Source organism: Terrapene carolina, unplaced genomic scaffold (assembly GCF_002925995.2).
Source record: "Terrapene carolina triunguis isolate 2854851 unplaced genomic scaffold, T_m_triunguis-2.0 Scaffold96, whole genome shotgun sequence".
Taxonomy (NCBI): Eukaryota; Metazoa; Chordata; order Testudines; family Emydidae; genus Terrapene; species Terrapene triunguis.
In genome coordinates this window covers 74,937,914-74,952,154 of record NW_020664447.1, presented here as the reverse complement: position 1 = coordinate 74,952,154, position 14,241 = coordinate 74,937,914, and the positions used below count along the sequence as shown (strand labels likewise).

The 14,241-nt window shown below is 43.0% G+C and overlaps 1 protein-coding gene across 1 annotated transcript in view; it reads left to right on the top strand.

The window, feature by feature from the left end:
- The window catches only part of SYNE3 (spectrin repeat containing nuclear envelope family member 3), an 81,098-nt gene extending 71,200 nt beyond the window's left edge, over positions 1 to 9,898 (top strand). Inside the window, exon 19 of the mRNA XM_024219346.2 lies at positions 9,522 to 9,898. Within this exon, the coding sequence (XP_024075114.2) occupies positions 9,522 to 9,719 (198 nt within the window). The 3' untranslated portion in view covers positions 9,720 to 9,898. The remainder of the gene's footprint in view (positions 1 to 9,521) is intronic.
- The last annotated feature ends 4,343 nt before the right edge of the window (positions 9,899 to 14,241 follow it).

The window sequence follows — 14,241 nt, the reverse complement described above, 5'->3', positions numbered from 1 at the left end:
AGAAAACACCAGCTTTTGATTAAAGTTAAGGCGCAGTTCTTCTTTTGGGGCCCGATCTTGAGTCTTCCCATTGCCCTTAATGGGATTGAATCAAGCCTTTTATCTCTACCAGCATTTGCTTGGTTCATAAATAAAGTTGGTTCCCACTTTACATCATCTCATCTGCCTTGTTATTAGATGGTACAGATTGAGACTTTATTTAGACAATGCAAAGTTAAATGAATGAATAATGAGTTTTGTGATTATATCACCACACAAATAACTCTTGATCTCTCCCTCTGAGAACCACATCCCATTCCTGTTAAGGGATGCTAAACACTCACACCTGGCATTAAGTCTCCTTGTTATGCACATGCGGATCTTGTCCTCCCTAAATCCTCCCCATGCCAAGGCTTCCCAGTGCAGCAAAGCTATTCCCCAGGTGTACAAAATATGCGGTAAAGCCCTACCCAGTTCATATCCTGGTGAAGTACTAGTATGTGCAGTGGTAATGTCCGATGATACCTGCATGAAATATTGGCAGGTTAGTATCGGTTAGGCCCACACTAGGCAAATCATCCCTGCCGAGAAGCACTGAAGCCCTTCCCTGACTTCTGAACAACTACCCAGTGCAAAGGGAGAGAGACAAAGAAATTCAGAAAAAGAACCAGAACGCTCTGTGGGCGAGAATACAGTAGTTCCCTTTGCACCTAAAAGAACATTGTCAGGCGTTTCTAGGTACCAGGTGATTTAGAAATGCTAATGATCCAGATGCTGCTGTCATTTACACCCACCTTACACCAGTGACGGTCCATGGACCTCAATGGAGTTATCCCGGATTCATATTGCTGCCACTGAAAGCAGAACTGGGTCCGTTATGACCAGAAATACATCTATGAGTTAAACATCCCCTGACATAACAGCATGTGGTCTAGCTCACGAGAATTAGAAAGTGACATTGACCAGTCTGGTCTCAGTGCTATCCGAGCTGGGAGAAGGACAAAAAGTATAAATAGGGAGCTGCAAATGAGAGTTTTAAAATATTTGTAGTTGCTTTTTAAAATTCAGGTTAAATGATCTATGGTGGTGTCAGTAGCTGAGTGAAGGATTTTTTTAAATATACATTTTATGTTGGTTGTATCCTTCAAAACTGCAGTAAATGAAAATTCTCTGGGTGAATGACTAATAATGTCCTGAGTTAATTAACTTGTACCTGAAATACTGCACCACTCGTGGGAAGGGGCTGCATCACCTCATAACTTGTAAAATCCACTCCCCTCAGTATGTGTGCAGTAGGAGCAGACCCCTGTTTGGGGGACTTGAATGGTGCCTAGGCCATGTGCTGATCCTCTGCTCAGGGGGTGAATTTCGGCTTGGATGATTTGTGACATCCCTCTTTATAGAAGCCTTATAGAAGCAGCAGCAGGGGCAGAATATCAGGTGCTGAGTTGAGTTCCTGGTGATTCTCATTTCATCTTCCATGTTTTAATAGTTTGGGGTGGGGGTATAGAGGGGCACAGATGCTGCCAGTCTCATTCCATGTCGTTCTGCCTCCATTCCATTGCATGGCTGAATGTTGTCAATGTCAGAGCCTCTTCCATTTATATTAATGTGCTTTTTTCTACTCACTCCCTCTCTCATTCTTCTTGTCTACTGAGGACATGCCCCTCGCTAGACCTTCCCCCGAGATGAACACAAAGAGATCATTATCCCATAAAGAGTGATATCTTATAGACCAACCAAAAAAAAAACATTTGCAGGAAATTGTATCAGCTGCTGTGAGTTTTTGGCAGGTGCCCGTGATGGGGTAACATGTATGTATATGTGTCTGTAGTGCACCTACCACATGTAACCTTTGAAGGTTGGCTCCTAGCCAACTGAAAATATTCCATGAGCATTTTTAGAATAAATACGAAATCCAAAGCTGGTTGTTTCTGAGGCTAGGTAGCATTGTCTGATTTTTTTTCCCCAAAGTAATTACAGTTCCTTGTTGCACAAATAATTTTGGCTTTATTGTTTGTACAAACAAAATAATTAGGGTTTATTAAATTTGTAGTCACCTAATTGCTTCTCTTTGAGAAATTGCTGGACGTAAGCTCAAGCAGCACATGGGCAAGAGGGAGTGTGTAATTTAATCTTCTTTAGAAGTCACCATAGATCTTGAGTCAATCAAATTAATGCAGCCATCCAGGAAACAGTGGACAAAGCTATAGCACTCACTCCTTGTCTGGGAGAAAACACTAATAACACAGACTGAACTTAAGATATGACAAGAAGTATACAGGAAACAAAATCCGTTTACTGTAAAACAATATATATATATAGTGTCCTGTTAAAAATGCATCATAGCTTTTATGGTTTTGGTGGTCAGACTCATGGCAGGTGTATGGTCATTTGAAGTTTGCTGTAAAATAACATGCTTGGTAAAATGGAAACTGCTTTTTAAAAAGTGCATTAAGGTGACACATTTTTCCCAGTTTAATGCGTGTTTTATGAACACTGAGAAAATCTTTCCCCCTAAATAAGAGAAATCTTTCCCCTTGAACCAAAACTTCAAGGCCAAATACACCAGGTCATTGGAGTAGTTCAGATCTGGATCTTAGATTTGTGGCTGGAGCCCATCTTTGCTCCAACCATGAACATTTTCTTCCCAACATTTTCTTGGCCTATGTGGTTTTTGTTCATTTCATGCACCCAGGCCAGCCTGTAGGTTTAGGAATCAAACAACAATACATGCCCCAAACATGCATGATTCACAGCAAAATGGACTTCTTACCATTTAAAACAGTGACATAGATTCACCCCTCCGGGGACATAAGGGTAGTATCCCTGCTTTCTGGGCCAACTGTGTAGGCCAGGGCTGCATGGGGGAGGGCAGCGTTCAATTTCGCTGAGACGTTATAGGAGCCCCATCAGCAGAGACTTCCCAGGAAAAAGGCTGAATCAACCTTGCTTTGCCTCCTCCCATAGTGGGAGACTGGGCCAGGCAGCTTCACCCACTAGTGAAGCCACCACTTCACCTTACTACTACATCCTAATTCTGCTGCCAAGGGATCTTCTGGGGAGTGAATCTATCCCAGTGTTTGTAGATCTAGCGCTGGTTACAGTACGTGCCCAGAAAGTGGAGTCTCCTATTTATCCACAAGACAAACCAGCAGTGCAAGCTGCATACACTGCCCCATCCTGGGTCTTTAAGGTGAGACGCCACCTTAGGAGTAAGAAGGTATCTTAGTTTCCATGTCCATTGAGTCCTTGAGTCCCATTCTTCTGCTGAGGACGCCAGGAGGGTTCCAATTAGTTCTGAATGAAGGTGTGATGTCATTTTCTTTGCAAGAAAGATACTTCCAATGAACTGTTCCAGTAACGGCAAATCTTAGCGTTATTTTGTGAAGGAATATTGTAATCGCCCTGTAACTGCAGGAAGCCAGAGGGAGTTGTGGTGGCTAGAAGCAGAATAAAGTCAGTTTTTGGCACCTTTAAACACCTTTTTTATATTTGTATAAGAACTGCCATCCACCTTTGACTCTGGTAGGGTTCTCAAGGCTTGGTTTGAATAGGACCAGTTTAAATGCACATTATCTTGTTTAGAAACCTTATCTATAATTCTGCTTGGGATTATTCAGCAGAACAAGGATAAATCTTTGGCTGCTTATAACAGGGCATGCTTTCGCTCCTGTCTTCTTGCCCACAAAACTGCATAGACACCACAAGTTGTGCATTTGCAGTGCTTTTTATTTTGCGTTTCCTTCACCAATTTCCCTTGACCACCACAGTCCCCATGCAACTGTCTGGTTACAATTTCTTCTGTACTTTAGGCCCTCTCATCAAGACCTCAGGGGAACAGAGGTTGCCCGTTCCTCAAGTCTCTGTGGATATGTCTACACTGCAGTTAAAACCCCGTGACTGACCTGTGACAGCTGACTCGGGCTGCAAGGTTGTTTAATTGTAGTGTAGACATCCGGGCTCAGGCTGGAACCCAGGCTCTAGGACTCTGCAAGGTGGGAGGGTCCCAGAGTTTGGGCTGGAGCCCGAGTTGGAACATCTACACTGCCATTAAACAGCCCAGCAGCCTGAGCCCCGGGAGCCCAAGTCAGCTGGTACAGGCCAGCCACAGGTGTGTCATTGCCGTGTAGATGTACCCTTGTGTGCCTGGGCTCAGCTAGCCCTGTTCCCCCCCCTGCTCCCCCGCACTTCCTTCTTTTTTATCAAACTTGGGTTGATAGGCTAATTGGCTCTTTGTCCCACCCAGCCTGCCAGCCTGGTTATCTAATTATCTCAATCAACTTTCTCTGCAGAACTAATTGGTTTTTGAGTGATCAGAGTGTGGGCTGTCCTGTTCACTCCCTGGACTCTGTCATACCCCTGAGCTATTCTAATGGGAGACTGGGCGTCAGTTTTGTAGCAGCACTGTAGGTTATCTCCTGGATGCACCACCATACCTGCTGCTCACTGTCCTATACGTCTGTTTATTAATCTTCCCCACTGCTTCCTAAACTCTTATCAAGGATCAAATATCCCCAATTTAAAAAAAAATAAAAATAAAGGAGATAGAGAAAGAAAGCAGCTTCCGTTGATCATGTCATGAGCTTGCTGAGTACAAAACCAGAAACTTGTGTGTCCTTATGTATAAAGAATTGTCGAAGGCAATGTTTTCTTCTCTGCAATGCTGCTCTATCAGATCCAGTGCCACCACTTTGCCTGTGGCATTATTATCCTAAGTGCATGTTGTGCCATATCTATCTGTAGAGCTGGCTGTCGTAAATCCATCCGTGTCACAGTAACATATGGCAGCATACTTAGTTTTAAGCGACTTTGCAGCAGAAACTTTGAAATGTCGTCCATACGTCTTCTGAGACTCAGAGTATGAACTGCTGGTTTGTTTCTTGCTGTGATTTTAAATTGACCCTCGTACAAAGACTGTGGCTGTTAGGCTAGTCAGCTCTGTGTTCTCCTGAGTGCACCGGAGGAATTCAAAACCCTGGGATTTGCCTGTCTGCTTAGGAACTGGGCAGCTTTCAAAATTCCCCGCAGACGTTGCATGGGCACATCCCCACCCACCTACTTTAAAAACGTTAAGGTTACAAACCCAAGCATTCCATAGGTAAGAAGTGCCAGAATTAATATTGTTTGTGTAATCTTAGTTCAGCCCCCAGTGCATTATGATACAGTCTTTAATTATGTGATCACTTTTTTTTTCCATGGGACCCCTGATATGTACAGCAGCTCTGGAGGTGCTTTCTTTTGTGTCTGCTATGCCTGGCACATATAGGTAGCAGCAAAGTCATTAAACTCACAGATAAGTAGTGTACCATTAGCTGGACAGGCTGTGGTTTATGATGCTACTATCTCTTAGGTCCCTAGGACAAATTAACACAACATTCTCCTGGATTCTGGATTATGATCAAAACCAAGTCAGAGGGAGAGTAGTAGGAAAATATTCTTTGCAGTGTTGTTGTAGCCATGTTGGTCCCAGGATATGAGAGAGACAGGGCGGGTGAGGTAATATCTTTTATTGGTCCAGAGCTGTCACTCTGATGGTGAAAGAGACAGAGACCGAGCTTTCGAGCTACAAGAGCAAGAACAAACTGGTGTGTGAAATACAAGATTATGACCTTGCTATATGATCAGGCAAAATGGAGAAGCTGGGCTGTGTAGGAAAAAAATATTCTTCAATCCCAGCAAGGAAATAGTGTAGAAACTGCAGGCAAAGTAAATTCATTTTCCTTGCCTCAAGTTTTTCCCCAGTGTAAAGTCCCTCTTTGCACAGTAGATGTAATGCCAGATTTGGCTACTGTTAGTCTCATTGAGTGGTATCTTACTCTACTAAAAGCCCCAGTGAAATAAAGTCTTAGCTTATAAATAAGGCAGCCTCAGAAAAATAGTATATGTAAAATACACAGAGCCATGAAAGGCAGCATTGTTTTGCAGTGTTTAGTGGTGGATCTTGAAGCACTTGACAAGCAGTATTTAAGCCTTGTAACACATCTGTGGGTAAGGCCATTGCCTGTTTTACAGAGGGGGAAACTGAGCCATGGTGTCTTATCCTTGCATTGAATTAATGACTGGGCTTGGGAGTAGAATTCATGTGTTCCTTGTATCCCTAAGGCACAACTCCTGCTGGCAAGCATTGTACGGAGCTCTGTCAGCTGGGCTTCCAGACAGTCAGGGCTAGCGATTCCTATTAGCCATAGCTCTGTCTTGAGCAGAGCATGGAGCCACACCACGCCAGAAGGGCATGGAGGAGCCTGCCTCAGAGGCCATTTCTGCTGGAGTTTGTGGATGCGCTGGGAGAGTGCATCCACTACTACACCCCTTTATGGGGTGCGCCTCTCTCCATCCCTGAGGCTGGCGTGGAGGGGTAGGGACCTGGCTCTGCCCCCTCCTGGCCCCCTTTGTGCACCTTTAGGATTATTCAGGCAGTCCATGGAAGTTGAGGGGAAGGCTCCATGCACCCTTCTCACCACCACTGAGCACCTGCTGAAGAACAAGCAGAGTTTAGCCCTCAGTGAGCAACCTTCTCCCCTCTACACCTCCCTAGGAGAGCTGGCACAGGCAAGAGAGAGTGAGAGACAGACTACACTTACTGGCAACATGGATGCCCTAGGAAGTCCTGGATACTGTTAAGGCACCTGCTGGATGACAACAGAAGTGGAGATGAACCACAAATGGAAAAGCCTAGTGCCTCTGTACCCTCTCTCCGGCAGGAATAAATAACTAGGAGGGCAAATGCAGAGCAGTTGGCTTGGCAATTAGCTCCAAACATAAGGCAATATTGAATTCTGGAGAGTTATCTGATGGGATTTGCAAAAACGCCAAAGGGAGTTAGGAGCACAAGTCAATTAACTCCCTCGGGTGCTTTTGAAAATCTCATCTGTAATGTCCATCCCTCACTGAGGTGTACACTATTATAGGGAACTCTCCTTTAATAATGCTGATATTAAACCTTGTGCCAGAGAGAATAGTACTTCCACGTCCTGTTCCTGGTAGAAGTGCTCATTTTCTGACAGTGGGAGAAAGAGTTACTCTTCATCTTCACAAGGCAAGGATAATTCTGCCTCAGATCTTCCATCAAACAAAACTAACTCTGTTGGCAAATAGCAGTAAACATGGTCTGGTTTTGCATGGCTCTGGAGTCTGAAAGACAGGAATTTAGAATAAGTATCTCTACCACATTGCTGCACTAGGCTATTATGGTGGCAATGGAGAATTAAACAGGAATAGAGAAGAACTAGTGAAAATAGAAATCCCTAGTGAAATGCCATTGATTTACATGGCTCCAAGGAGAGTGTGGTGATGTTGAAGAAGAGCCTGTTTTGTAGAATCTAGAGCCGAACTCTGAATGCTTCACTCAGGACTTGATGCTGCCACCTGTACTCATGGTTATTAGTACCTTACTCTGTGACTAACCCCTTTGTAATCAGTGGGACTATTCAACGTAAGGGTGTGAATTCCCTCTCCCAGCTCAGATTTTATTCAGTCCTTGGGCAAAACTTTTATTTAAGAGTGTACTAAGGACGTTAGGGTTTGGCCTGTAGGACTAATAGAAGGGAAAAACCTATAAGGACACCCAGTTGTGTCTAGTGCATTGGACACAATAGTCAAGAACAGTAGATCTGTATGTAGAAATGGCTCCTGCAATGCTACCAGGGTCACTAAGTTTTTATTTTCTGTGTAAAGGCCAGCTGTGCACGGTGAAGTTCCCTCAGGGAACACCTTAATTTAGACTCCCAATTTTCTCTAGTACTTCATTGAAAGCGAAAGATGAACACAAGCAGCTGAAGCACCCAACATATTCTCAAAGGGCTGGGAGTTTTCACTGACTTCAATGGAATTTGGATCAGGCCTTAACCCAGTCACAATGCAGCAAGTCAGAAAGGGTAGAACAAACAGCTGTCACTCTATTGCCTCAACATCCGCCAGATCCAATAACTAGTTCTCCATCAGTCATTTGATACAGCAGAAATAAATCAGCTGTAACAGAAGAATATTTTTACAGAATCATTATCTCATGCTCTGAAACTGTGTCTGGGTTGTGTGCCTTGGCAATTTCTATAAGTGCCCCAGCATTTATATATAGCAGCAGGAGGTTGAGGAGCTTAGTTACAAGGGGGAGAAACATCTCCACAATTTCTAATACAGACCATTCGTCTGTGACAATATTCTAGTCTATTGACATTATCTTCTGCTGGTGTTTTCAAAGGGCAGGGTCTGTTGGTAATGCAGTGGGAGGAAGTTATAAATGAGAGCCAGGAGTTCGAATTTCTAATCCCAGCTCTGACACTGGTTTCCTTTGTGGCTTTGAGCAAGTCACTTAACTTATCTGTTTCCTCATTTGTAAAATGAGGATACTACCCTTCACAGGTGTGTTATGAGAATTAATTAATTAAGATTTGTAAAGCATGTAAATGACTGGTATTGGGTAGTTGCTAAATATCATTACTATGCTGCCAATGTAAATCCAGGCCTACTGAAAAAACTGCCTCACCCGAGTATTTGGTTACTTTTTAACCTTTTTTTTTCCTGAGAGAGATCTTTAATAATCACCAGGAATCCTGCCACTGGGAACCCTCCACTTTAATGAGTATTTCCTGAAGTCCCAGGCCCAAATTCTGGTTTGTAACATTGGTATATATCCATAGCAACTCCTTGCGGTCAATAGAATTATTCTCGATTTACACAAGTGTAACTGAGCAGAATTTGGCTCTTCTCTTCCTTTCATGGAGTACTTCATGTTAAAGCCAGCTTTCACCATCTGTTGTGCTGCTCCCTTTTCTTTGTCATTCTGTTGCATCTTGTGAACTATAAAATTTGTCTGGCAAAGCATGAGAAACAGTGGATTGGCTGTAATAATGCAGGAGCCTTCTCCTGCTTTCCCTACCCATGGGGAAGGTCAGCAATAAACAGAGAGGGCCCAAGGATCAGACTGCACTGGGAAACCAAACCAAATCATATCTCTGAGTGATCTGGCCATAATGAATACAAACAGCATATGAAGCTCCTCTTCTGAGACAAAGCCTAAGGCTGTTTGACTTCTCCCAGGAAGCAAAACTTTCATTTTGCTGTGACATATTAGCTGCTAAAATAGACTTTTTCTCCTCAACATTCCCTGGGAGAAGACCAATTAGCAGTCGGGGGGGGGGGGGGGGGGGGGGGGGGTGGAGTTATAATTGCTTAGTAATCAGAAACCTGACCCTGAGGATTGTTGTTTTCTTCCTCCAGTGAAGCCAAGCAATAATTCTCAAGAAAATAATTCCTAGCATTGAGGTCTATTAGCCCATGGAATAACTTAAAAGAGGTGGTTCAAGCGCCATTACTTTAATCAGTCAAACTGCACAGAACATGCAGGAATATATCACGGGGATCAGTTCTGCACTGGATAAGATGGGCTAAAAGGTCTTTTTCACCTCCATTATCACTGATTCTAGGAAATATTTGAGGTGTCTTTACTCCCTGCCCGTCGCACCTCCCCCAATTATTGTCATTATTTTTCTTGTTAATATGCTCAATAAATCCGTCATCCCCGTTTGGTTTGTGTCTTTTAGAGACGTCCAGGGGGGATGTGTCCTTTCCTGCACCGCGTGTGCTGGGCAGCACTGCCACTGCAGATACTCCTTCTGTTCTTGCTGCTCCTGGCGTTTCTGCTCCCCTTGGTGGAGGAGACCCACAGCTGCAAGTTTGCCAACAACTTTGCCCGCTCCTTCAACTTGATGCTGAGATACGAAGGCCCTCCTCCAACTTAACTCCTCTACAGGCACGTGGCAAGAAGTGACTGGCTTAGACATCCAGGCTGCTTTTTCCTGGGTGTCTTGACTATTGCTAGTCCTTTAAATCTAGGGCTTCTAACATGGCCACCAGATTAACTGGAAACATCATCAAATAAACGCAGCATAAGGTTAGTCCATATAAATCAGGTATTAACAGTTAGAGCTAAATTAATATTTTTACAATATTATATGAATATATTTATACTATGAGTGTATATATATATATATATATATATATATATATTGTGTGTGTGTGTATATAACTATAATGAAAAAAATCTAAACTCCACTGTTTTGGTCTAATCCTGCAATGTTTTTGCTTCTGCCTTTGTTCAGCTACGAATAGCAGATATTTTAAAAAACTGAGTTCTTGTTGTTTACAACTGAAATCAAAGTGAGTGTGAGAAAATAAGGGATGTTCTATGGAATCATGTGCTAGGAAAAATTGTCTCTGAGAGTGAGATGCAATGGAATCATGTTTAAATACGCTGTTTAACATTTAGCCTTACCAAAAGGGGAAGTTTCTATTTGGGATCAGTAGCTAGTTTTTCTATTGCTTGATTCAGTCACCACTGATACCAATGCAAAAGCTGCCATTGACGTCAGTGGGTGTGAGACCAGGCCCACAGTATATTCAAATACTCTCTGTGACAGTCTACCAACTTTTTTTAATGCTTTGTCCTCTGTCACTCCGAAGTATGAGAGATAAACTCAGGCAAGGAAAGCTGAAAATAATGGGGCATTTTTCTAAACCTCACTCTAGTGAAATGATTTTGGAACCAAATTGTAATTTTTATTTTATTTTGTGCAGCTACAGTGTACAAAGCTCTGTGTAGCAGTGAACTGTGCAAGAGAGAAAAATATGATCTTGTCCCCCCTTTTTAAACTATAAAGATCATCCACACAAATGGTTTTTGCACAGAAATTGCTCTGGGATGGACCCCATGATTTGGACAGTGGGATGTAGCTTGTCTCGGCCTCAGCATACAAAATGGTCTCAGCACAGAAATATATTAACAAATGCATGCATAATTAACAATAAACATGGTTCCTTCCTAGCAGGCGTTATGGCAGTGGTTTGCTAACAAAACCTGACATAGTGTAACTGCATCAAGCACAATTATACTACAAGTTTTTAAAAAGTCTGAGGTCTGAGACACTGAGAATTGTCATCCTTTTACCTGGTCTTGTGCTTGTTTTCATCAGCTCTTCTTTTTTAACAGAAATGTATGCATTCAGTGTGCTTTTTAATGTAAATGCGGTTCACAGCATTATTATGATGAAACAACCATTTCATGGTGGTGTTTTACCTAATTGGAGCCTGCATCTTGTCCAAAGGTAGGAAAGGGAATTGTTTCAAATACTTTGTGGCACTTCTTTAGTTCACCCCCTTTTTTTCTGTTCATTTTTATCCTCAGAGTCCTAGTCGTAATACTGTCAGTCGAAAAATCTTAGTTAGTTTCCCCTACCCTGGCTATTTCTTTGGATGAAACTTGAATTCTAGGTGGCAGCAACTGACTTTTTTGTCTCTCGCCAAACAAGTCCCAAAATAGTATCAATTTTATACTGGATACGCATTATTGTATACCTGGAGGTGGGACTCACGGTTTTTTGTACCATAAAATATACAGGAGGTTAATTACATCCTGCCATATTCTACTCTGCATACAAAACTCCAATTCCCTAAAATAAAAGGTAGAATATGGCCCATAGTTACATGTGTTATATTATTTGATGTAAATTATGTACTAACTACAGACCCAATTCCACTAAGTATAATGGTGATTACAAAAACAGCCAAAGGTCCATCTAGCCTAGAATCCTGTCTTCCGACCGTGGCCAATGCCAGGTGCTTCAGAGGGAATTAACAGAACAGGTAATCATCAAGTGATCCATCCCCTGTCGCCCATTCCCAGCTTCTGGCAAACAGAGGCTAGGGACACCATCTGCCCTTCCTGGCTAATAGCTATTAATGGACCTATCCTCCATGAATTTATCTAGTTCTTTTTGAACCCTGTTATAGTCTTGGCCTTCACAACATCCACTGGCAAAGAGTTCCACAGGTTGACTGTGTGTTGTATGTTACCCCTGCCTACTATGTCAATAATTATGAAGAGTTGAAACAACAAAGTTCAGATCTGAGATTCCCCCAAAGTCTTTAAAAAAATTTTTTTTGATAAAGAGAGGAAATGAGGGAAGAGAGGACAAGTTAGCATAGGAGGGAGGAGATATTGAGGAGTTCTGAACAGAAGGGAATAGGCAGCAGTGGGGGGAGAGAGGTAAGAAGGTGGTTGCAGATAGAGAATAGGGTCTGAAAAAGGAAGGCATGAACGGTAAGAATATAGAATGCAAGAACAATCTCTATTAGGGTCCCTCTAGTCCAGTGGTTTTCAACCTTTTTTCATTTGCGGACCCCTGAAAAAATTTGAACGGAGGTGCAGACCCATTTGGAAATCTTAGACATAGTCTCCGGATCCCCAGCGGTCCACGGTCCACATGTTGAAAATCACTGATCTAGTCCATCTCTATGCCTATGCAGGATTATTTCCCATTGTACATTGTCCAGTCTAATTTCAAATGTCCAAGTGGTGGGGCCTCTACCATTTCTCTAAGGAGACTATTCCCCTGCAGAGAGCTCTCACTGTCAGGGAGGTCTTGTCTACACAAACATTTTTCTTCATGCTTCCTGCAATTGCAGTGACACCAGGGTCAGCAAGGGTGGGAGTTCTAATACAGCGAGAATACTGATGTTCTAACAAACATGTTGTCTAACCCCGCTCAGAGCAGGTGGAGTGGACAAGGTGGTCAAATTGCTATCTGCTGCTCATGGCCCACCTACACTGGAGCTAGATCATTGCTAGAGCTGGTCAAAATGTTTCAAATTTAGGAATTCTGATGAAAAATGTCACTGAAATTTTGAAATCCAGCTCCAAAAAAAAGGAAACAGTTATTTTTGTACATTTTTCAGTCAACTAGGAAATTAGAAGGAAAAACGCAAGAGTAGGCAGAGCCAGAGGGGAGAAATGCAGCAGAAGGAAGAGCAGAGGAGGATCTGAAGCGATGTCAATTAAAAACTGGCAGTTAAGAGCTAGGAGAAGAGAGAGGAGACCGGTGACTTAAAGCAGAAAGGTGACAAGAAGAAGAAATTGTGAAAGACAAATAAGGGGTTTAAATATAAACAGGAAGGAAAGGAAGGGATCAAGCTGTGTCCTCCTTTGCAAAGGAGACAGATGGAAAGGAACTATAATTCACAAGTGATGCAGCAAATGAATTCCTTCTTTGCAACTGTTATTTCCAGCAGAGAAGAGAGACACATCCTCCTCTCCCCCAGTTAGCTGATTCAAGAGCCATGCAAATTCTACTCTGTGCAGCAAGAATTTAATCATCTAAGCTCTGAACCATATGCTTCTCCCACCTCCATTTCAAACCGTTTCAATGTGTACAAAGAACCAGAAGGGGGATGGGGCAGGATAGAGATGTAGCAGTGTTTGTAGCGTAGCCACATTCTGCTTCGTTGAGGGGTGTTGTGGTCAGGAAATGAAATAAAACAGGATGAAAGGCAGGAGAGAAAAAGAACTATAACAAGTGGGAAAAGTTAGTTAAGGTGAAGATCAAGGAGGAAATGGTCAGATTTTTTTGCATGAAAATTACAGAATCTCCCAAGAGTTTCTGGGCACTGGCCTTTCTTGTCTGGATTGTTTTTGAGTTCAGCAGTGGATTTTACAAGCGTTGGCAATACAAATGTAGGGGACATTAAAGAAATTATTTCCATGCAGAGGGTCTTATGAAAATACTTACATGTCACCTTAAAGTTTCAATGTTGGGGCAGGTTTAAAAAAAAATCTAAATTAGAACCACCTTTTTGCCGCTGGGGTTTTGCATTGAATTTATTCTTTAACATCTCTGCTGTAAATCTTGGAGTTTTTCTGTAAACAAACTAAGCAATACAAATATCACATAGCAGAGGTGAATCTTTCTCTGTTTTTAATGGAAATCGGCTCAAGCATTAGGCTCAGATTTCTCTCTTACACCAGTTTTATGCTGGTGTAACTTCATTGTTCTCAGTGGAGTTATTCCCAGTTTACATTGCTGTAAGAAAAATGTAAATCAGGTCCTTTGTGGTGTGGGTGTCAGTTGGGGGCAGGGGAGGTCAAAGAGAGAAAACCCCAACCTTCCCTCATTTCTAGGGCTACCATATGTCCGGATTTCCCCGGACATGTCCGGCTTTTCGGTCTATAAATAGCCGTCCGGGGGGGATTTTTAAAAATCTAAAAATGTCCGGGATTTCCCCCGGTCGGCTATTTATAGATAGAAAACCGGCGGCCAAGCGCCGCTGGGCAGCCAAAGCCCCTTCCCGGCTCCCCCCATCCCCTGCAGCCTTACCACGCTGTCCGGCCTGCAGCTGTCGTCCCCCTCCTCCCCACCCCTGAACGCTCCGCCCCCCTGCTCCTCCCCCTCCCCTGCTTCCCGCGAATCAGATCTTCGCGGGAAGTCTGAA